The sequence below is a fragment of the Otolemur garnettii genome, unplaced genomic scaffold (assembly GCF_000181295.1).
Source record: "Otolemur garnettii isolate 467f Iridium unplaced genomic scaffold, OtoGar3 scaffold00217, whole genome shotgun sequence".
Taxonomy (NCBI): Eukaryota; Metazoa; Chordata; class Mammalia; order Primates; family Galagidae; genus Otolemur; species Otolemur garnettii.
The window spans coordinates 1,852,052-1,875,124 of record NW_003852612.1 but is presented as its reverse complement, the minus strand read 5'-3'; the positions used below and the strand labels follow the sequence as shown (position 1 = coordinate 1,875,124).

The 23,073-nt window shown below is 40.2% G+C and overlaps 1 protein-coding gene across 1 annotated transcript in view; it reads left to right on the top strand.

Annotated features, from left to right (window-relative positions):
- Positions 1-23,073, top strand: part of ERCC6 (ERCC excision repair 6, chromatin remodeling factor) — an 83,455-nt gene that overhangs the window by 23,566 nt on the left and 36,816 nt on the right. Inside the window, exons 6-7 of the mRNA XM_003801659.3 lie at positions 16,059-16,187; positions 21,528-21,686. Of these exons, the coding sequence (XP_003801707.1) occupies positions 16,059-16,187; positions 21,528-21,686 (288 nt within the window). The remainder of the gene's footprint in view (positions 1-16,058; positions 16,188-21,527; positions 21,687-23,073) is intronic.

Sequence of the window (23,073 nt, the reverse complement as noted above, 5' to 3'; positions counted from 1 at the left end):
AAAAAAAAAAAAAAAAAAAAAGAAAGAAAGAAAAGCGAAAGGGAAGCTGGGGCAAGATGCATATAGAGGACTGAGCATGAGGGGTGTGGCCTTTACACCCACCCTGGAGTAAGTGTCTGGAAAAAGATATGACCTGTGAATTGGGTAGGGGTTTTTGCTCTTCCTTTTGAAGTAGGAAAGTAATTTTAGAGAACTTACCTTTAAGAAAAAAGCTGAAGCGCTTTCTTAAATGCCTCTTGTTTTGCAAAAATAGTTATCCGCATAGTTATAAATCACTGTTGTGCCGGAGTGTACTTTGGCATACTTTTCATTGTCATTTTTAATGCTGGAGGTTAACTTTGGCTTTTATTTCCATGCGTTGGTCAGTGTATGATGCAAGTGGGATACAAGGGAAGGTGAACTTGGGGAATGTGAAGTCAAGATTGTGTATCGCCACATATTGTTGTGAGCCAGCAAAAACAATCCCTGTACTGTGGGCTTCCCTACAGTGTCCCGCTGAGCACTCACTACACTGCCGCTGGTCTCAAGTCTGAGTTAGCTTACCAGGAACGCTCAGGAGGTCACAGGGAAGAAGGAATCTTATTTCTTTGTAAATGCTTAATAGTGGGTGGCCTTTTCTTATTTCTCAAGGTGGGTAGACCTAGTTTGTTGTATTTATTGTAGCTTTCCACTGACCTGCGTGAGTGAAGGTTGACCTGATAATTTTTCTTTCCTTATTTAAGAACTGCTCAGGGGCTCAGCGCCTGTGGCTCAAGTGGCTAAGGTGCCAGTCAAATACACCTAAGGTGGTGGGTTGGAATCCAGCCTGGGCCCGCCGAGCAACAATGATGGCTGCAACCAAAAAATAGCCAGGCGTTGTGGCGGGTGTCTGTGGTCCCAGCTACTTGGGAGGCTGAGGCAGGAGACTTGCTTGAACCCAGGAGTTGGAGGTTGCTGTAAGCTGTGATGCCACGGCACTCTACCCAGGGGGACAGCTTGAGGCTCTGTCTCAAAAAAAAAAAAAAAAAGAACTGCTCATGACCTATATCCAGACTGCCAGACAGACCCATATATGACCTTTTCAAAGTAGATGCAGCAGAGGGCTCTTACAAAATAATTTGAGACCCTGTGACTTATATCCATTCATTAGTGCTGTTACACTCACAGTCTAGTAGCATAGCATGTTACAATAATACATAGTTGAGGAGGGGCTTATACTTGTCATTTCTCACTGGAACTTTAGTCCCTATGCATACTTACTACCTGTAAAGTTTTTTGAGGAATTATTATTAACTACTCCTGAAAAGTGAGTAGTGTCAGTCTTTTTCTTAACTAGTATGGAGAATTAATAAAAGCATTAATCTCAACATATTGATTATAGTGGAGCAATATAAATTCTTCCCATTAAACTGGATCAATATTAAATGTATTTATATATATCATATTTTGATCAAGAGCAATTTATTTTGATTGAATTTTAAACGTGGGTTTAGTTTAATTTCATGGCAATATGTTTTTCTTAATAATGTTAAGACTGTAAAACAATTTAATATTTCTAAAGCCGTATTATAAGCCAGTACTTTGCTAAAGTTATAGTAAAATCGCAAATGAATTTTAGAAATATCAATAACTTTTAATTGCTACCAAAATACGATAGCTCTTAAAATTTTATAACTGTAGTTATTAAGGCTGTTAAACTGCAGATATCCACATTGAAGTGTATTACATCTCCTTTGGTGCTCTTTGGATTGGGGAGTGTTGAACGAAAATAAAATGCTCAGGTTTGAGAAGCACAGTAAGAGCATTTTAAAACCGCCAGTCACTAGGTTTTGTTACTTGTTGCTGATCTTTGTAGATGGATTGGAATTGTAATCGTATTCCCTCAAGGAAAGAAAAAGACTTTTAGGAATCTTGTCTTAGCAATAGTTTGATGATGGATGATCAGAATAAAGTTACATAGTTTACAACTAGAAAATGAGTTTTTCTTGGTTAGAATTTAGGAGCAGTACCCAGGCTAGACACCTTTTCCTGAGGTTATAGCCGGTTACAATGCTCTTTTAAAGTTGTGGGAGTGAGAATGGGTGACTCCTAAGACATCCCATCCCCTTTATTCTCTTAGCTGGAGAGGCACAGGCCTTTCATTGGCTCTAGATTTGTCCTGCCTGGTATCTTTGTTGGAGCTCATGCTTAGTGGGGATTTCCTACCAAGCCTTTTCTGGAACTGGGCAGTAGCACTCAGGATCCTGTTTCTTTGATTTGGCCCAAGACCTCAGCTCTGTCTTTGACGTTTTAGCCATGTTTCAAACTGTATTTTCCCTTCCTGTATATTTATTGTGCCTTCTTCTGTGCACACATGGCGTGGGGAGGCCGGCTCGTCAGTTTACGTTCCTGATTTTCATACCTTTTCATGTCACGCAGGATGGATGAGCCACTGCTGAGAAGTAAGCATTCTGTTCTCATTCTTTCATGTCAGTCATATGCAGATCTTAGAAAATATACATTATTTTTTCATTTTAATTTTGTGTCATGGCTAGGAAGGTCTTTCCATTAGAGTATGGCTCTTGATAGTCGGGGTTAGTGCTTTCTTAAAATATATTGCCACTTTAGAAATTGCGGACCTGGGACCTCCAGGAGCCAAATAAAGACTTAATAGAACTAATGTACCTGCCGTGTTTGAGTGATAGGTGTTCCTGGTGAGCACCTGCATGCCCCTTACCTCGTCCAGGTTGTGCAGCCAGGGCAGTCCAGAGTACCCAGAAAGCTACACATTTCACGTACCTGTTCCCCCTCAGGGTCATCAAGATCAAGGTGTTTGTTGGCAGTCCTTGTCACCTCAGTGTTGTTGATTCACTTCCCAGTTGACATATGCCTGAGGTCAAGTCCCGTCACTTTATCTTTGTTTCCATGGCAGGAGTATGTGGAATGAGGGCTGATTTTAAGGATTCCCAGCAAAGAATTGGCAATCTGTTAGTGGACGCAGACACAAACAGGACCTAAGCAAGTGTGAAAGGAATAGTTAATTCAGACTGAAGTATTTGGGGGAGATTTGAGGGGGAAGTTCACCCAATGCAGTCTTGTCTATTGGCCAGTCAGATTGATAGGGTTTATAAAAACTTTGCTCATTTGCCCTAAAACTTGGGGTGCTTCATTGAGAAGGTAGGAAATTGGTTTGGTTTAAAGGCACATTATTTCCTCAAGAGTTTCTGGATTGCCTCGGAGATTGGTATGTTAGCCACGGCGGTGCAGAGAGGCCCAATTTCTAAACTGTCCTTGTTAGGACACCTAGGGCTTGTGGATTTCACTTCACCAGCCAGCTCTCATCTCTGGGGAGTCTGTTTGGGTTGGTAGGAAAGTCTGCCATGGTCCCTTTATGATGTCTGTTGTGGGCACGAGATGGATGGACCAGCAGCATTCATTTCAGGCATTTGCCAGCCCTGAGCAAGTAAAACTCCTCTCTTTCCTCTCCTCTCTTTCCTCTCCTCTCTTTCCCCAGCAGGGGCCAGCCCTGCATGGTTAGTCTATGGGACATAGATCAGGTTGCATCCTGAGTGAGCAGTCACACTTGGAATGAAGTTTTTGTCTCTCCCTACAGGCAGTGCTAAGGTTAGCATTTATCATGTGATGTAAACCCATTCCTGCAGGCTCTTCTGTTTCCTTTTGCTGTGTCAGGGTTTAAAGTTGCGACCCTCACCGTCTATACTTTTGAGACAGTGAGCATAGACCGAAGCAGAGCTTCCCAGCCCAGACTGATTCTGTGGCATTACTGGGCTCCCCACCCCTGGACATCCTGATTCAGGAAGTCTACCTTAGGGGCAGTACTTTTAACAAGTTTTCTTAGGTGATTTGGACACACTCTCAGCAACTATTGGATGTATACATATAAATCAATCTTAAATGCTTTTTCTTTCTGAGGCTTTAGTTTGTGGCTGATTCAGTTTATCAGTTTCTTTAGACTCCTCTTCTATGTGGCCTGCACACAGTTGTGTTTACACAGGAGAGGGCCTGGAGGGAAGCCTCAGCTAAGTACTACATGTCATAGATGGTCTGGTTTTTCTGGGAGCCTGTGCACCAGAATTCGGGCATGTGCATCAAAATTGCTTGGGGAACTTCTGCGCAGGTGCCTGGGTGTGGCCTGGAGAGCTGGAGGCACAGTCGGGGTTGGGAGAAGCCAGGCACTGCCCTTGAGCTTTGACTGAGCTCCCTTGTTCCTGAGGAGAAGTTGTCATAGACCTCTGTTTGTAAAGAACTATGTTCCCATTTAGAAGACCTTTGGGACGGTTCAGAGAATTGTTGGTAAGGATGCTGGGGTTGAGAACATAATGCTTTTTTCTCTTCTTAGCCCAAAGTCAGCAAATAATTGCCTCTGGGATAAATCCCCACCCTATCCCTACCCTTAATCAGAAACAGACTCTTCAGTAGGTGGTGCCCACGTCTCCTCAGGGGACCCTGGTATGTTGGCCTCAGCTGCAGAGATCACAGCCTGAAATGGATTTGAGTTGGTGCTGCTGAATGGTTTGAAAGCTCTCCCCACCAACACCACCTTTCAGCACTTCTGAGGATTCCCTTTTTACTGTGGAAACATAAATTAAGATTAAAAGTCTACCTCTGTTTTTCTCTATGGAATTCCAGTTTTTGATGCTATGCATACATATCTTTACGTTGTTATAATGGCCCTTCCACGTTAATCAGCTTGCTCATCCTCTCATTGTTACCAAGTAGAGCCAAGGTTGAAGTCCTGCAGGGCTGTGTGGGTGTGGGCTTGGGCGGAAGGTGCAATATCCAGGTATGACCACGGGGTGGTGCCAAGAAACAACACATAGCTGCCTTCACCTTCCGGACTAGAAGCCAAACCAAAAACCCAAGCTTGGGATCTGGGAATTGGACAAGGATTTGGGGTAGGGTGACCAGATTTTAACATCGGTAAGGCGGGACAACATGGCCTGGGGGCAGGGCAGGGGACGGGGCAGGGCAGGGCCTGACAACAATGCAAACTTTGATAAGCAGTTCTTGATAATCACTTCTCAGCAATTATTTGTTATTATTACAGTTTAACATTATAAAATAAAAATAATATAAAACTCATATTCTGGCGAAATAGCCACATGGCAGCTGAAAACCGTGTGTTCCCTTCTTGTTCTCCCGCCCTTTTGTGTATTCTTTCCAAAGATCGGGACTTTTTTTAAATGCCACAGGACGCAGGACAAATTATTGAAAAGCGAGACTGTCCCACCAAAAGCAGGACGTCTGGTCACCCTAATTTGGGGGAGTTGGTGGCTTAGGAGTCCAGGAGACCTTACAAGTATGGTATGAATGAGGGTAGAATTTATCTCAAGGTCTGATGTAAACCGAATCTACAGTCTTGATACCTGTTGATGTACCCTGCACAATTGTATGTTTTTAATACACTTTTGATTCTGGCTGGCACGGTGGCTCATGCCTGTAATCCTAGCACTCTGGGAGGCCGAGGTGGGTAGATTGTTTCAGCTCATGAGTTTGAGACCCTGTCTCTAGTAAAAATAGAAAAATTGAGACAAGAGGAGCTCTTGAGCCTGAGATGGAGGTTGCTGTGAGCTTTGACGCCACAGCACTCTACCCATGGTGACAGCTTGAGACTCTGTCTCAAAAAGAAAAAAAAATACTTTTGATTCTGGGGCAGGGCCTGTGGCTCAAAGGGGTAGGGCACTGGCCCCACATACTGGAGGTGGTGGGTTTAAACCCAGCCCCCTGCCAAAAACTGCAAAAGAAAAACCAAAACAAAAAAAACCTTTTGATTCTAAAGATGATTTTTTCTTGGGCCCCATTTTTTGGACTTACTAAGTTAAGGAGGGCTGATAAAGATTCCTTTCATTGTGTAAATCTTATGAAGTGTCTTTAATAGTCTGTAAGGTCTGATCATGTGGGAAAATAACATTCTTCCTCGTCTTCCCCTTGAGCACTGGGCTTCTGTGGCCAGGGGCCATTTGGATCCTGGTTTGGAGGGTTTGGTTGCACACATGTGCAATTCTGAGAAGGGGTAGGCAGTTGGCATTTTCAGGTGCTGAGAGGGGTCCAGCCAGGTAGGATAAATGTTGCAAAGAGTCTTGTGGATTTGGAAAGTTGGAGGCCTCCATTTCCTGAGCAAGGGTGGCATCAGGTAGGGGTCATGAGGAGTGTATATGCACAACAGTCATAGCTAACGTGTGTGGACACTTATCACTTGGTGGTGCTTCACCTTATAAGGGTTAATTTAATCCTCACATCCCCTAGTAAAGATGAAGTAATTTGCCCTTACCCTAACTCTTCAGTGGAGAAGAATGGGTCTGAGTTGGTTCAGTGGCTCATGCCTATAATCGTAGCACTCGGGGCAGCTGAGGTGAGAGGATCTGTTAAATCCCGCACTACAGCAAGAGGGAGACCCCTATCTCTACTGAAAGTAGAAAAATTAGCTGGGTATGGTAGTACACGCCTATAGTTCAAGCTGCTTGGGAGGCTGAGGCAGGAGGATCCCTTCAATCCAGGAGTTTGAAGTTGTTGTGAGCTAGGCTGAGGCCATGGCACTCTAGCCTGGGGCAACAGAGTGGGACTGGGGCAGGTGGGAGTGATCTAGCAGCTTGTTTTGCACAGTGGACTCAGGTGAGCATTGCCTTTGTGAGTGATTTTTCCCTTCCTTGGGGGAGGCCAACTCCATTCCACCTGGGGGGCCATTCCTAGCTTGTAACGCTGCTAAGGCTGTGCCCTCAGAACCACTGCTCTCCCAGCCTCCATGTCCATTTTATTATCTTCCTGGAGCCTGATTGTTGTGCTGCGATTGTTCCATCTGTCCTTCTATTGGATTTAGCAATTTTATGCCATCCTTAAGCAAAGGGCAACTTACATTGTGAAGCTTGATTTGCTTGTGCTTTTTTTTTTTAAGTGCCCCCCCCAAATCCCTCTGAAAATCTGAATTTAGTAAAAGTTTAATCTAGATTTGATCCAGAAACCTAAATAATAATTTGAAGAGTGTTCTTATGACTTTCTGGGAGTTCATTTCTTTTTCTTGTTCTTTTTTTCCTTCTAGGAATATGTATGCATGCATGTGTGTATTTATTTTTGTTGTCCTCAGTAGAGTGCCATGGTGTCCTAGCTTACAGCATCTTCAAATTCCTGGGCTCAAGTGATGCTCTTGTCTCAGTTTCCCAAGTAGCTGGGACTACAGGTTCCACCCACAATGCCTGGCTACTTTTTAAAGACAAGGTCTTGCTTTTGCTTAGACTGGTTTCGAACTCATGAGCTCAAACAATTCGCCTGCCTTAGTCTCCTAGAGTGCTAGGAGTGTAAGCATGAATCCCTGAGCCCAGCCTGGAATCTATATTTTAAATTGAAAAAAAAATTTTTTTTACTCCCTTAAGGATGTTTTCTTGGAGAGCACATTGGGCTTCTTTTAAATGACAAAGTGAGACACAAATGAAGACTAATTCTGCCTTCTGCTCTGCATACACCTTTCATTCTCAGCTCCATGCATACGTGCATAATTGTCAGCATCAGTCTTAATTTACTCTGTGAGAGCTGCAGTCCTAACTGAGGGTATTTCATCTACTCAGATGTGCCAATTAAGTCCACCCAGATAGACCATAAAAAGGCAGATAGAAAAGTAAAACACTGAGCATCTCAATTTAGCAAATTAGACTAATCTGTAAGGGATTCTTAGCTGTCTAAAATAGAAAACCTATTGCACTACAGAAATGCAAACTGTATTAAATACCCAGCTTGGTGCCTGAATATATTTTTAAAAATCAAATTGTACTCATTGTGCTTTTCTTGTAGAATTTCTTTCATGGATATTACAATAAGTGGAGAATAATCCTGGGTTAAAATTTTACTCTTTATTAAGAATGACTTAACTGTATGATGTGTGGCTTTACCCTTAGAGACAGTGTACATTCAAACTGTTCCATGTTCTGCAACCCTTGCCACATAAAAAGATAAGGATTTTAAATTTTAAGCACTTGCGCAGGCTCAGCACCTGTGGCTCAAGAGCCTAAGGTGCCAGCCATATACACCTAAGGTAGTGGGTTCGAATCCAGCCTGGGCCGCCAAACAACAATGACGGCTGCAACCAAAAAATAGCCAGGCGCTGTGGTGGGCACTTGTGGTCTCAGTTACTTGGGAGGCTGAGGCAGGAGACTCGCTTGAGCTCAGGAGTTGGAGGTTGCTGTGAGCTGTGATGCCACAGCACTCTACCTAGGGGGAATAACTTGAGGCTCTGTCTCAAAAAAAAAAAAAAAGTACTTGTGCATGTGAATTCCTTGAAATTTTGGAAAGGACATCTTCATTTTATTAATAGATGATATCAGGCTACTAATATTTGATGATTCCCATTAATAGGGTGATTTTGTCCCTTTTGAGGGTTGGTTTAGGCAGTATACCAATTTGTCTTATACTAAATGTATCCTATGTGATTGTTCAGCTCAGATTATCTTTCGTTAAAGGAACTGCTAAACTGATTTTACTGTTCATGGAAAAGTTTGCAGGTGTGTAGTGGAGACTGAGTTTTATCTTACCTGCATGGTATTGATGGGAGGAAGGAATTGTTGTTATACAAAAGCGAAGGTAGACTTTTTCCTCTTCAGAAACCTTAGCCCTTATATTTTCTTGGACAGAATTTGAATTGAAGTTTTAGAATTTGGTTTGCTCTTGTACAGTTGTTTTCGTTATGTGGCAATTAAAGAGGTGATTTTTGACCCTTTGACTGGAACTATGAGAGAATGGGGGAGAGGTTCTAGGGAGTTTGGAAAATACTTTTGAAAGACAGTATTTTGGGCTCGGAGCCTGTGGCTCAAGCGGCTAAGGCGCCAGCCACATACACCTAAGGTGGTGGGTTTGAATCTCCAGCCTGGGTCGCCATACAACAGTGACGGCTGCAACCAAAAAATGGCCGGGCGTTGTGGCGGGTGCCTGTAGTCCCAGCTACTTGGGAGGCTGAGGCAGGAGACTCGCTTGAGCCCAGGAATTGGAGGTTGCTGTGAGCTGTGATGTCATGGCACTCTACCCAGGGGCATAGCTTGAGGCTCCGTCTAAAAAAAAAAAAAAAGAAAGACTATTTTGGATTAGGTAGGGTGGTAGGATTACAACACATAAAACAGGTAAGATATTTGACATACATCAGGCATGCAATAAATGCTACCTCTGCTTGTTATTTACATGTCCACTAACTGAAATAGTCATGACAAAGATTTTGTCAAGCCAATAATATGCTCAATTGATATTGCAGGTTGACCATCTCTAAATCTGAAAATTGGAATCTGAAATGCTCCAAAATTTGAAAATTTTTGAGCACCAAGATAATGCCACAGGTGAAAAATTCTACTCTTGACCTCACATGATAGGTCTCAGTCAAATCACAATCAGAACTTTGTTTCATATGCAAAAGAATTAAATATATTATATAAAATTATATATATATATTTTGTAGTTTCTGGCTGGGGCTGGGTTTGAACCTGCCAGCTCTGGCATATGGGCCGGCACCCTACTCCTTTGAGCCACAGGCGCCTTAAACCTCTGGGCATAAGAATTTGTGTTTAGACTCGGTCTCATCCCTCAGATATCTCATTATGTATATGCAAATATTCCAAAAAAAAATATGAGACATTTTTAGTCCCAAGCATTTCAGGTAAAGGATACTCAACCTGTAATATGCATAGCCAGTGTCTATATGACTATAAATTATCAAGTTTGGTAAGAAATAAAAAAGTTATTTTTCCTTTGAATACACTAGAGGGCACTAGGAATCTTTCCAGGGGACAGACTTCGCAACCTGCTCTTTGGTTCTATGTGCAGGTAGATCAGGGTTATGCTGTGGTTCCTCAGGGCCTATTCTCAGGTAGATGTGCCAGATCCTCCTTCTGTGTGTTTTTGATGTGTTCTCTTAGGACCTGATTTCCAGACCTTTTCCTTGCTGCTCTGGATGGTAGGATGTGTGTCTAGAATGTCCTGTCAATCTTGTTTAACCAGTAAGGCATGGAATAGCATGACAGTCAGCTGTGCTTGGGGATGGAGTAGGAACCTGCTCAACAGTGCAAGAGGTGTTTTGATAGTTTTTATTTTTTATTACACACTTCATCTACATTAGCTTATATTTCTCAATTTTACTTTTTTTGTGTACTCTCCTGCCAACAATTGTAAGCTAGCAACTGATATTTATGTAGTTTTCAAAGCCTGCTGTACATATCTCATTTAGTGCTTATAAGAACCCATTATTTGGCCCATTTTGTGGTCAAGGAGGCAAGTTCAGCAACGTCAAATGATGTTTTCTAAAGTTTGGGCCTCCCTTTACCAATTACAGGGCTATAATGTACCTCTTCTGCTTGTCTCCAGTTTTTACTTTTCTGTGGGTATCTTACATGTGTGTTTATTGCTAGGTTTTCCTCCAGTGGCCGCCGCTGGAGCCTGACAGGGTCTTTAGGGGCTATGTCCAAGTGAATAACACATTCACTTCATTTCATTTGGTTACAGCTGTGACAATTAACACATATGCATTAAAGAAAAAAATAAAGAGGGAACATGGAAAACATTATTTCCTTCCATATTTTTCTAAATATAGTTTAGGGCTAGTTAAACTTTTTTGTTCCTGTTATAAGAATTCTTTCATAAGAAGTCAGATCTTTTCCCTTGCCTTTGCTACCTGGTCCTGGGGAAGCTTGCAGCCAAGCCCGGGGCTCCTGATTCTTCCCATTGGCTGGTATGCAGGAACCAGTCTCTTTATAAAGTGGACTCATTGGTGTACCAGAAAATGGAGCTCAGACATGGAAGTAACTTACATGATTTTTCTTTTCTTTTCTTTTTTGCCCTTTTTTGCCTACTCTGTTGCCCTGTGTAGAGTGCTGTGACATCATTGTAGCTCATGGCAACTTCAAACCCTTGGGCTTGAGCAATCCTCTTGCCTCAGCCTCCCCAGTAGTAGGGACTGTATGCTGGGTTAGTTTTCTATTTTTGTTTTTAGTGGAGACGGTGTCTGGCTCTTGCTCTGGCTGGTCTCAAATTCCTGAGCTCAAGCAATATACCTGACTCAGAGTGCTGACATTACAGGTGTGAGCCACTGTCCTGGCCTTTTTATTTATTTTTAATTATCCAAAACAATGAGCTTCTCCTCTCCACTTTTATTTTATTATGAGGTTCTAACAAAGAATCTGATGTTGCATTTGCCTACTGTTGTGGGTCATTCTTTGCAGTGGACCGTGACTATGTTTATCCAGTGGATAGACCTGGGATTAGTGCCTTCCAGTCACACAGATAGAAGGAGTAGGGAAATGCAGCAAGCGGCAGGCTGAAATGAGACAGAACAGAATGCTTCTAGAACACATTTCTGGATAACCCACTAGGATGCCTTGTCAATGGAAGAACCCTAAGAATATACTCAAGAATTAGCTGCCACCATTTAAAGGTAATTTATCTTAGAAGAACTTCTAGTTTTGTAAGGATGTTCAGAATACCTAAGCGGAAAACAAACCGTGTTTTCAAACCATGCTTCTCTGTCCCTGTGTCTTATCACTAGCCTAATTCTGAACTTCCACCATGCATACCTTCAACACTTACTCAGTGTCTGAATGGGCCCTGGAAAGACAGGATGCCTGAGGCTGGCTGGTCAAGGAAGGTTCCCCAAGTGGCATCTCTTTGAGTGAAGGGTTGACGGTCCGCTGAGTGTGTGGATGTGTGTGTTGGGGAAGGCACTTGGGGGCAGCACAGGATATGCAGGTGCACAGGGATGAGGAGGCCATGTGCCTAGAATGGCACAGTGGTAGTAGGTAGCTGTGTTTTCAGCTGAGATATTTTGAACATCCTTAGAAAACTGGAAATTCTTCTAAGATAAATTACCTTTAAGTGGTGGCAGCTAGTTCTTGAGTGTATTCTTAGGGTTCTTCCATTAAGGAGGCATCCTAGTAGGTCACAGCTGGAGGAAGCATCGTTGCTGGTGCAGTTCAACTGTTTATGCTGGGTCCATGTTGCTTCTGATAGATGATCATTGTAATATCAGCCCCAAGCCACACAGCCTGGGCCAGGTCCTCACTCCTGTATGAATGTAGGGAAGCTGGGAGTGTTTTCTCTGCCTGCATCTGACTGGAATTGTGGGTTTATGTTTGTTCCTGGCTTCTCTTGTAAGTGGCTGCCAGCAGAGTCGATGGCAGGCTGATTCTGGCAGTTGTGTGAGGAGTTGGAAGCTCAGCCAGTGAACACCATGCCCACTTTGTTTTATGTGGCTGCAGCTGTGACTATTACGTGTGTGGATTTTTTTAATTGAGAGAATAGAGAATTTGAAAAATTTATTTCTCTTCTAAAAAGGTAAATGTTGGACTATTTAATGCCCCCTTCTGCTTTTTCTTAGTTAACTGGTCTGTTTATGGAAATAACTGAATTTAAACATTTGGGGGCCATTTCTGATTTTTAAGATTTCAGCTCACTTGGGCCCAGATCTTAACTTTGACCCATTCCCAACCAAATTTAAATCATCTGAATCCATTTTTGTTGGTGTCATATAAAAGTCTGCCATACTTCATGACAGTTTACTATAATCAGATTTGTGACAGAACTTTTAAATTGGGATATTCCAGCAGGTACTTTCTGAAGGCCAGGTGTCTTTATTTATATAGAGACCACCGTGTTCATAATAGTTTACTGAGCATCCATTTGAGAAACTGTGACAGTTTTGTTCAGGTATAAACGTGTGCACCTCTGTTAAACATCTGTGGTGCGTTGCTGCATCCCCCGCAGGCCGCGTCGGCCACATGTATGCTGCTCGTTTCCTCCTCTAAGTGAACATAGCAGTGGCACCTGCTATACGGTGCAGGATTGTCAGGGTTTCAGTAAGTGTATGTGATTCTATATAATACTGTATCCATTAAGTAGTTCTTATTTTCTAGTTGGTTTGCTAAGTGCTTTACCTGGGCACCTCGTTTAATCTTCCCCCAAACCCAGGTTAGTAGGTGCTGCTGTTCCCCATGTCTCACAGTGGAGGAAACGTAACATGCTGACAGAGTTACTTGCTGAGGGTTAAAGAGCTCATAAATGGCACCAGGATTGATGCTGGCTGGTCTGCGCCCCGACTACACCTCTCTGTATGTCAAACCCAGTGTACTCATAGCATGGAATCCCCCTTTACCTCTGCTGGCCAGGACAGGAGAGCACCTTTGAGTCTGTTGGCAGCATCTAGGCTGGGGAAGTCATGTTTCTGTGTGTGTGCAGGTGAACTCCCCTCTCCTCTATCTCCCTCGTGTCCTGTGTCCTCTCGTTCCTCTTGTTGACCCTCATCTTCCTGCTGCGCTGCTTCACTGGGGCTCCGTCTGATGGTCAGGTCGTTTGGCTGCAAGCCACATGAGGAAGTATTGCTTATGTAACAGGAGAATTTCTTAGCCGGAGCCACACATGCATGTGGTTTTACAACCCTAGTGTTTTCTGTCTTTATTATGTATATATGATTCTACTGGGGCAATTTGTCTTCACAATGATACATATACTCGCAGGCAATAATGATTTTTCCCTACCACCTTTAGTCATCTGTTAGCCAAACTGAATAAATGTTTGGCCCTTTTCATCTTTCTTTATGAAGCGGAAGGCATTGGAATGCAATCATTTCTGTAGTGGCTTATGTGGTTTCCTACATGCTGAGCTCTGTGGTGACACGGTGCCTGTATATTTTAGGAGGCAAGGAGGAGGAGAAAGCTGAAATGACATCGATGGATGCAGTTTGAGGCAGTGGGAAGTTTAACAGCTTTAAAGATTTACTGGCTAAGTTTAAGGAAATAACCATTGTCTATCAATGAAGTTTAATATGTGATACTCTGTGTTGTATTTTAAAGCCAATTTCTTCTTTTTCTTTCTTTTCTTGTAAAATTACCTTTGGGAAATTGCAAAGATGAAGTTTTTTTTAAATGGCCATGATAGCTTTTGTGATTCTTCCAAGTTTCATGTTATCTACAAATTTGCTGAATACACATATCCTTTGTTATACAGATGTTTGGTTCTGAGTTCAGAGTGTAAGAGTTTAGATACTGAAGAATATTTTATCTGAAACTCCTTGATTGCTAAATTTCAGAACGAGTTAATCTGTATCACGAAAAATGTGTGTATCTTTTTAGTTTCTAAGTTCTGGTAGTAAGGGATACCTATATACCAGGAATTCTCAGCTTCAACACTATTAACATCTGAGACTAGAAAACTTTTTGCTGGGAGGAGGGGGCCGTTCTGTTTGTTGTAGGATATTTGTCGGCATCCCTGGACTCCACCTATAAGATGCCAGTAGTAGTAATGTGACAACCAAGAACGTCTCCAGGCATTGTCAGGTTACTGTGGGGTGGGGTGTGGGAGCAAAACTGCCACTGCTGTGTTTCACAAAATTTGTAAAACTCAGAAGACTGCTCTGGCCACCTAGAGATAACTTCATTTTCTCCATTGTGTGGAGATAATTTTTAAGGGAGAAAAATACTAATAAAAGAGAAGAAGAGATTGCCTTTAGAAGTAAAGCACAAAAAGGACATTAAATTTTTATAAATAAAGTATCACATATTAAACCTTAGGGTTACATGATAGATATGTCCTCAGACGTGGCCATGTACTGACTCCTACATTTGCTGTTCTTTGGAAATTACCAGCGGTGCTTCATTGATTGTGTTTATGGGTTCTCTTACTACCCTGCAGTGCACTTTCACATCACCAACTAGTGCTTTCTTATTGATCACAAGTAAACTTTAGCTAGCTCTTTCTTTCGTTTGAAGAGCAGAAATTTTTAACAAGGCAAAAAATTATCAGAGGCTATGCGTTAAGGTCCACCAGCAGCTACTTGGAATGTGCTGCCTGTTACTCTTGCACTGGCTTCTGCTGGTTTTGTAATGGATATTGGAAAATATACCACACCTCTAACCAGGCAGAGTATATCGTATTATTCTTTCATTTTCTCTCTTGCTTTCCCTGAGACATTTTCCATTATTCTTGCATAGTCAATGGCAGATAAATGCCTTTTTCTGTATGTTGCTGCTCTTATTCCCTTCCTATGGGCTTTTAGTTTCAAGGCATTTATCTGTATTATTGTTTTATTTCTACCATTTTGTGCAGTTCAGAGTCTCAGTTACATGCATGCTGAGAACAGTTGTCCTTTTATTTTCAGAGTGAATAGAATTTGAGGCTATTGACTAGTGATTTTTTTTAAAACTTAAGACCTCAGGGTCCATTATAGTCCTATGCATGTGCTATGGTTAAATGGCTGCATTTTCCCCATAACCTTGGTATGTTGCTAAGACTTTAAGATCTTTATACAGTTGACATTTCTTTTGTTAAACATACTTAATGACATCCTTCTGAAATATACAGTGTTCATCTGATTTTATATCTGAAAAGCATCATATTATTACATTTGTAACTTAGACTTTATTCTGTGAACACATTTTTCTGAGTGATTTAACTATTAGTATTTGTATATTGTTGCAGTCTCCCCCCATAGAGTAATGAGTGACATGAGTCAAATACAGCGGTTTTGACCAAAAATTTGCTTTGTGTCCAAGATACACAGTTTTATTCTGTGACTATCATACCTTTGGCACAGAAATAGTAATTATAAGTAAATTCTTTTTTTTTTGTTGTATTATATTGTTTTGGAGATACATTAATATGTTGAAATTTTTGCTGAATCTTTAGTAGAACTAAGTTCATATATCTTAGGAACGAGCAGAGAAATTTCTGCCTTGGGGCATGCCAGAAGGAAAGCAAGCAGTTTTGATAATGAAATGAGACCTTACAGAAATATTGCTAGAGCAGCTATAATAATTCAAATAAGACATGAATTGGGAAGGCAGGAAAAGAGAATTGTTTTTCTTTTTTGAGTAACTTTGTTTTGGATAGTAATGGTAGCAGAAACCTGAAAGAATATTCTTTTCTTTTTACCTTTTTTTTTTTTATTAAATCATAGCTGTATACATTAATGGAATTATAGGGTACAATGTACTGGTTTTATATACAATTTGAAATACTTTCATCTTCTAATTTACCTGATTTTTCTTGGGTATGATCTAGGGCTATCTATTTTAATCTGTCTTATAACCAAAGTAATGGAAATATAATTTTTATTTTCATTATAGGCGGTGGAATAAATTGAGACTGCGAGACAAGGAGAAGCATCTGAAATTGGGAGAGGATTCTGAGGAAAGTGATGCTGAATTTGATGAAGGTTTTAAAGTGCCAGGTTTCCTGTTCAAAAAGCTTTTTAAGTATGTGTCATATGATCTGATCTTTATATTTGTCATCAAGCCATTATGTGCAAATTAATATTTTAGGAATTACGCAGTAGTTACCTGTAGGCCCTTAAGGTACTTGGAGCAATTTATTGCAAAAATAGACACTGTCAAATGAAATTGTAGCCACATGCTGTTCATTAAAATTAGATGATAATAAATTGACTGAAGAGCACATCGGGTATGTTTGTGTACTGATGAATCTATATGGACCTATCTCGGCCTACTAAAAGCATCACATTTAAAAGCCATCTATGTGGAATTGGTGTTTTGTTATTAGTCATTTTAAGGTGCCAAACTTATATCAGATTAATATATTAATATTGGTATTGGGGAGAGTTTTTGTTTTTACTCCTGTGTGGAAGTAAAAAACTCAATTATTTTCTGATAGTCTTACATTGTACCTGAGGGTGTAATACTTTTGAGCTGACCAAATGTATGTTGAATTTTTTATTTTTTTTTGAGACAGAGTCTCACTATGTCACCCCTTGTTAGAGTACCATGGTGACACAGCTCATAGCAACCTCAAACTCTTGGGCTTAAGCGATTCTCTTGCCTCAGCCTCCCAAGTAGCTGAGACTACAGGCACTGCCTGCCACAACACCTGGTTATTTGTTGTTGTTGTTGCTGCAGTTGGCATTATTGCTTTAGCTGCCTCAGGCTGGGTTCAAACCCACCAGCCTTGGTGTTTGTATGGCATCCTACCCACTGAGCTACAGGCGCTGCTGAGCGTCTAAATATTTTATGTAGATATAGTTCTAATGTCAAAAGAGAAGATACAGGCAACACCTTGAGGATTAAGTTGCTGTTTGAAGTTGCCCAAGTTTCATATGTAAAGCAGGCAAATGTTGCAGATGCCTGATGCTGCCTGATAGACGCTCCCTTGTGCTCTGTAAGGGCTGGCAGTCTCCGGTGATGAATGTGAATACTGAGGCACATTTCAGTCTCATCACTCCTGGGATTTACTTAACAAGATGCTTTAGGAAGGCTTCTTAGATGCATGTAGGAAGTTAAACCATTAAATACCTTCTTTCTGACTCGTTTGTATCATCAATTTGTAGTTGGGAGCAGGATGCAAACTTCATTCTTTGAAATGATTAAGTTTAATCTCCTTTATAGATTGAGCTGTCAGCCATGTCCTAAACTTGTGGCAGAAGTCTACTTAAAAACTGTGCACTCTTTATATTTCCTCTCAAAGAGCTTACAGTGTAGTTTTAATTTTTCTCTCTGTGGAGAAGATGGGGACTGAAGAGTAGTTATTTTAACCCACTAAACACATGAGAAGCCACATCCTAAAGCTGTGAAGTGACTTGGTTGGATTGCCATCGCCGGACAGAGGAAGAGCTAACTATAGAGAAAGTAAAGTACGAATCTCGAGGCTCGGTGCCTGTGGCTCTAGTGGCTAAGGCTCCAGCCACATACACCTAAGGTGACGGGTTCAAATCCAGCCTGGGCCCGCCAAACAACAATGACGGCTGCAACCAAAAAATAGCCAGGCGTTGTGCCTGTGGTCCCAGCTACTTGGGAGGCAGAGGCAGGAGACTGGCTTGAGCCCAGGAGTTGGAGGTTGCTGTGAGCTGTGATGCCACAGTACTCTACTCAGGGGAATAGCTTGAGGCTCTGTCTCAAAAAAAAAAAAAAAAGTATGAATCTCTAGCAATTTTTGCAGAAAAAATAGCTCGGAGAGTTGGTTACTTTGTTACTTTTCCCAAATGAAAATTAACTATGGCAAGGTAAATAAAGACAACATTTATTGGCAGGTCTTTTCATTTTCTCTAAGGTAATTGCTTATTAAGGAACAGGCCATATAGTATCAGTGTTGAACTAGCAAAAGTGATAGCCAAATTATAGTTTAAGTTGATCTCACAAAGACAGGATATTTCTGCATATACAATAAGTGATTTGGCAAATATCAAGAGTTGAGTGTGCATTTATATATAAATGTCAGATATTCTAGCAAAGAAATTTTGTAGTTCATAGAGCCAAACATTGCTGTCTAAGAGTGTATAGGATTCAGTGTATTGACAATTAACTCTATAGTAGTTAATATAAATACTTTTTTTTTTTTTTGCAGTTTTTGGCTGGGGCTGGGTTTGAACCCGCCACCTCCGGTATGTGGGGCTGGCACCCTACTCCTTTGAGCCACAGGTGCTGCCCAGTATAAATACATTTTTAAAAATTAATCTTTTTTTTTTTGAGTCAGAGTGTCACTCTCTTGCCCTGGGTAGAATGTCATGGTGTCATAGCTCACAGCAACCTCAAAGTCTTGGGCTTGAGCAGTCTTCTTGCATCAGTCTCCATAGTAGTTGGGAATACAGGTGTGTGCCACTGCGCCTGGCTAGATTTTCTATTTTTAGTAGAGATGAGGTCACGCTCTTGCTCAGGCTAAAAATTAATCCTAATTGCACATTCCTGGGAAGTGTTTTGTTTTCATCTCTACAAAAACAGGATTTTTAAATACAATAGAACCTCTGTTAGTTGACCACCCAAGGGACTATAACAAACTGGTCAACATACGGAGGTGGTCAACATAAGAAGCTAGGCCTACTGGACTGATGTGTACATGTGGTGAATGTCCAGTCTCTGAAAATTAGATAAACTGAAGGAGGTGGTCGATTTAGGGAGGTTGGTCAACTATGGAGGTTCTGTGGTATTTTATAAATGTCACAAAACTTAGGTTCCTTTTCTTCTGATGTATGAAAAAAATTAATAGGATTGATACAGTCTCTGTTTTTCTTTTATGATCAAGTTTTAGCTAGCCAATTTAATTTTAAACTGTAGATATAGTTTTTTTTTACTGTATTTACTGCACTCTGTAGAATTGAATTAACAAGGTATATGGTTGTACACAAGAGAGTTAGAAGGTACAATTAGCCATCTAAGTGCTATTTTCTGCAAGATAATGTTTAACTTTTAAATTTGTTTTGAAAGTTTGCCCAGCAAATGCATTCATTTGTATAATTTAGCAGTCAAATGACAAACTTCATTCCTTTGACTTTACTTTCAGCCACTCTAGTAAATGTGGTCTTGGGTTAGTGTAGCAATGCCAAGATACACTAATTATCTGTGGTCACAGTGTGGTGCTTCAGTCTCCTGGGGATAATAGGATATAGTAATTTCCTTATTGTTGTATAATAGTTTGTACAAGTCTTTAACTTTTCTAGGGAGAAATTTTTACATGCTTTTCAGTTTTTGAAAAGTAGATTCTGTAACATGTTTTCATTTAAACTATGTAATTGTTTTATAGTGTTTATTATTAGGAAGGTCAAAGTCAGTGGGTGGCACTGCTGGAACTAGAGCCGTTCCTTCTCCATCAAAACCTAGCTGTCGACAGTGTGGCTGGTGCTTTTGAGTGTGCCAGCGAATTTCCTTGATCGCGGTCTGAGGGCCTTCATGTGTTGTGGGTGGAGAGAAAGAGTCACTCTTGCCTTTTTTATATACTATCCCTAGTTGTTGGGGATTTCCGTGTAGACATGTGACTTACAGGGCTGCTTAAGTAGATATGTTTCCTTAAGTCATTTTTAGTGCTAATCATCTGCTTGTAAACACACAAACTTGTGCTGGTGGAAGCTCGTAGAGATGAGATTTGTAGACGAGGAGACACACAACATGCTGTTACTGACTCTCCTGGGTCACACAGAATCCAGATGTCCTAATTCCCTCCCAAACTCTCAGGATACCATACTGATTGCCATTTCTTTCATAATTTCTCGATTGCTCCTTTCCAGTTTCTTCTTACTTTAATTAAGTGTCTGGGCTTCAAACAAAGAAAGTTGGTGGCCCCATGTTGAAAGAGAGCAGTGAGACACAGTGGTAACACCAACATGGTCACAGAGTTTTGGTCCCTGCCTGGAGGAAGTGGTCCCATAGTCATTCTGAACCCCAGTAATTGACCAGAATTTAGTAATGCTAGATACTGATTGCACATCAGTGGTTTTTTGAGAGCTTTTAGGAATGTGTCTTTTTTTTTGCAGTTTTTGGCCAGGGCTGGGTTTGAACCCGCCACCTCCAGTATATGGGGCTGGCACCCTACTCCTTTCAGCCACAGACGCCACCCATAATGTGTCTTTTTTTTTAAAAGCTGAGATTGTATGGTATGTAGTAATGGCAGTAACCAAGGTCAGACTTTTAAAATTGTTTTGCAGAAGACTGGGGAAAAAGTTAATTATGATGTATTTATTGATAGGAAATTAAAACCAGTTCAGCAAGAACTAAAGTTTAAAATGAGATTTTAGATAGACATACCAGGGACCAAATAGTAAGTATTTGGGCAGCAAAACAATAAAACCACCTTTTAAAGTTGAGTTAAAGGTGAATTACCAAGGTAACTCAGCCTTGGTATTTTCTTTGGAAAAAAAATCTTCAGCTTTTGTTGGTGGTTTTTGCTTTAGACTTTTTGATTTGTCATACAATCTTCATACCATTGCATGGTGGTTAAGTTTTTCTTTCACTTTCAGAAATGTTTTTTGCATTATTCCTTTTTTAACTTCATTTTTAGGTTATAAATTAAATATGCTATTGATGAAAAGGAAAATACCATTTCCTATTTTTTGTAGGGAGAAGGAAATGTTATTTCTTTATTTAAAATTTTAGTAGCTCTGATCTTTTTTTACCTGTGATAAAAATCCTCTAATCAATTTCTGTTTTAAAATATTGAGGAAACATTTTGTATTGCTGCGTTTTTAAACTATTCCATTTGGCATCTCCTAGTAATATGACAGAATCATCCATTATATACAAACTTTGAGAGCAGCCCTATTATTTAGACTGTTTATGGCTTTAAAATGTAATTTAATTTTTCCTATAAAAAGATAATATGATTACCAAGTGACTTTTAAACAGTATAAGCTGTAAATTGTGGTGTTTTTCTTTCTGCTTTTTTAATGCAATTGAGATAAAAAAATAAGTGCTAATGCCTCTTTTCTGTAGGAAAATTAATGGAACTTTATATACTAAAAATATTTGGGATTTTTTTTTCCCAGAAAGAGAGTGAATAAATGATATAAAGTTTATGCTTGTTTACCAAGCTATTTCTAATGTTGAAAAAGAAATGAGATAGTCCCTAATTACCCCATCTATCAGGTTAATTAGAAATGTGTTAACATTCTGTAAAGAAAAATTTGTGATTCTATGCCTAGGTGATCAAAAATGTATGACCTTATAAATATAATACTCATGTAAAACACACATCCGGCATGTTTCTCTGACTGGTACTAGAACCTAGCCAAATGATTAATTCATGAGTACTTTCTGTTACGATCTGTATTATCCACCATTTGCCATTTTCTCTTTTCTTGTTGGTGTTTGTTGTCGTAGGTACCAGCAGACAGGTGTTAGGTGGCTGTGGGAATTGCACTGCCAGCAGGCAGGAGGAATTCTGGGAGACGAAATGGGATTGGGCAAGACCATCCAGATAATTGCCTTCTTGGCAGGTCTGAGCTACAGCAAGATCAGGACTCGTGGTTCAAATTACAGGCAAGTGCTCCTCTGCAGACTGTCAGTCTGTGGAGCTCAATTAATATTTCATCAGATGTATTGCTGTGGAGGAGGGTCTTGTGAATTATTGATGACATTTCAATTACAATATTCCTTTAATTCTTTTAGTGGGGGACATCAAAGGAAAAATTTTACGAGACAATGGAGCTGTAGGGCAGGAGAAATTAAACATGTAACACTTTTAATGAATTCCAGGCATTGATGCTTCATTTTGCAGATGAGCCCCACTAGATATTTTGGGTCAATACGATGTCTAAGGTTAGCTTCTGCAAATGGATTGTTTACAAACTCAATTATGTTAATATCAATAGTTTACACAATATAGAATTTTAAATTAGACATAATACCTTTAGTTCCATTTATTAAATTTTACATTAAAATATTTGTTCTGGCTGGAGACCAGGTAAGCATTACAGTAAATACAAAGTCTATTCATGGGGAAAGTTGGAGCTTTGAAGAAGCCATTCTCCCTAATTTCCTTTATAATCATTGTGCGTGATAGCATTTACAGACGGCTCTCGTCTTTTTTTTTTTTCTGAGTGAAGTTACTTGTCTGCTTACTGTGCTTTCTGCCCCCTTCCAATCTACAAATTTTATATATATCCTAAGGCCAAAATCTAAATAACTGTCTAAAATGATAGAAAACTGTTATATTTAGATTTTAATCTTTGTTCTCTTTAGAAATTTAAACTTACTAAGGCTTTAGTAGTCTCAAAAATAAGGATTAATCTGTTTGGTGTGGTAAGATAGAAATAGTTATCTTGAAAGAAATAACCAGAAGCATATTCATATTTAAGGTACAAATTGATAAAAATATTGCTAAGTAAATTATGTGGGATGTTTTTAATTTTGAACCCCGATAATCCAAGAATTCCTTGTTCTTGGTTTATCTGATGAATAAGAAGAATGTATTTACCAAATGGTTATATCCTAGAAACCTCAGACACACCGTATGATTCAGAGATACCTTTAAAATGGTGTTAATGTAAAGAAAAATAAATAATAAATAATAAAATAAAATAGGGTCGATGGGTCTGAAGTCAGCATCTGCAGAAAGTTTCTATCCTATGTTCCAGTTGGTTGGCCAAGAAACAGAGAGAGCCAAATACAAATGGTAAATTATTGAGTCAAGAGCTTTTTTTTAGTCTTCAGAGTGTATTGCTTTGTTTTTCTTTCTTTCTTTTTCATAAATTTAACAGAGCAACACTTCTCTGTGTTGGAAGTTTTAGAAAATTTTTTTTTTTTTGGTAGAGACAGAGTCTCACTTTATCGCCCTCAGTAGAGTGCTGTGGCATCATATAGCTCACAGCAACTTTCAACTCCTGGCTTAGGTGATTCTCTTGCCTCAGCCTCCCGAGTAGCTGGG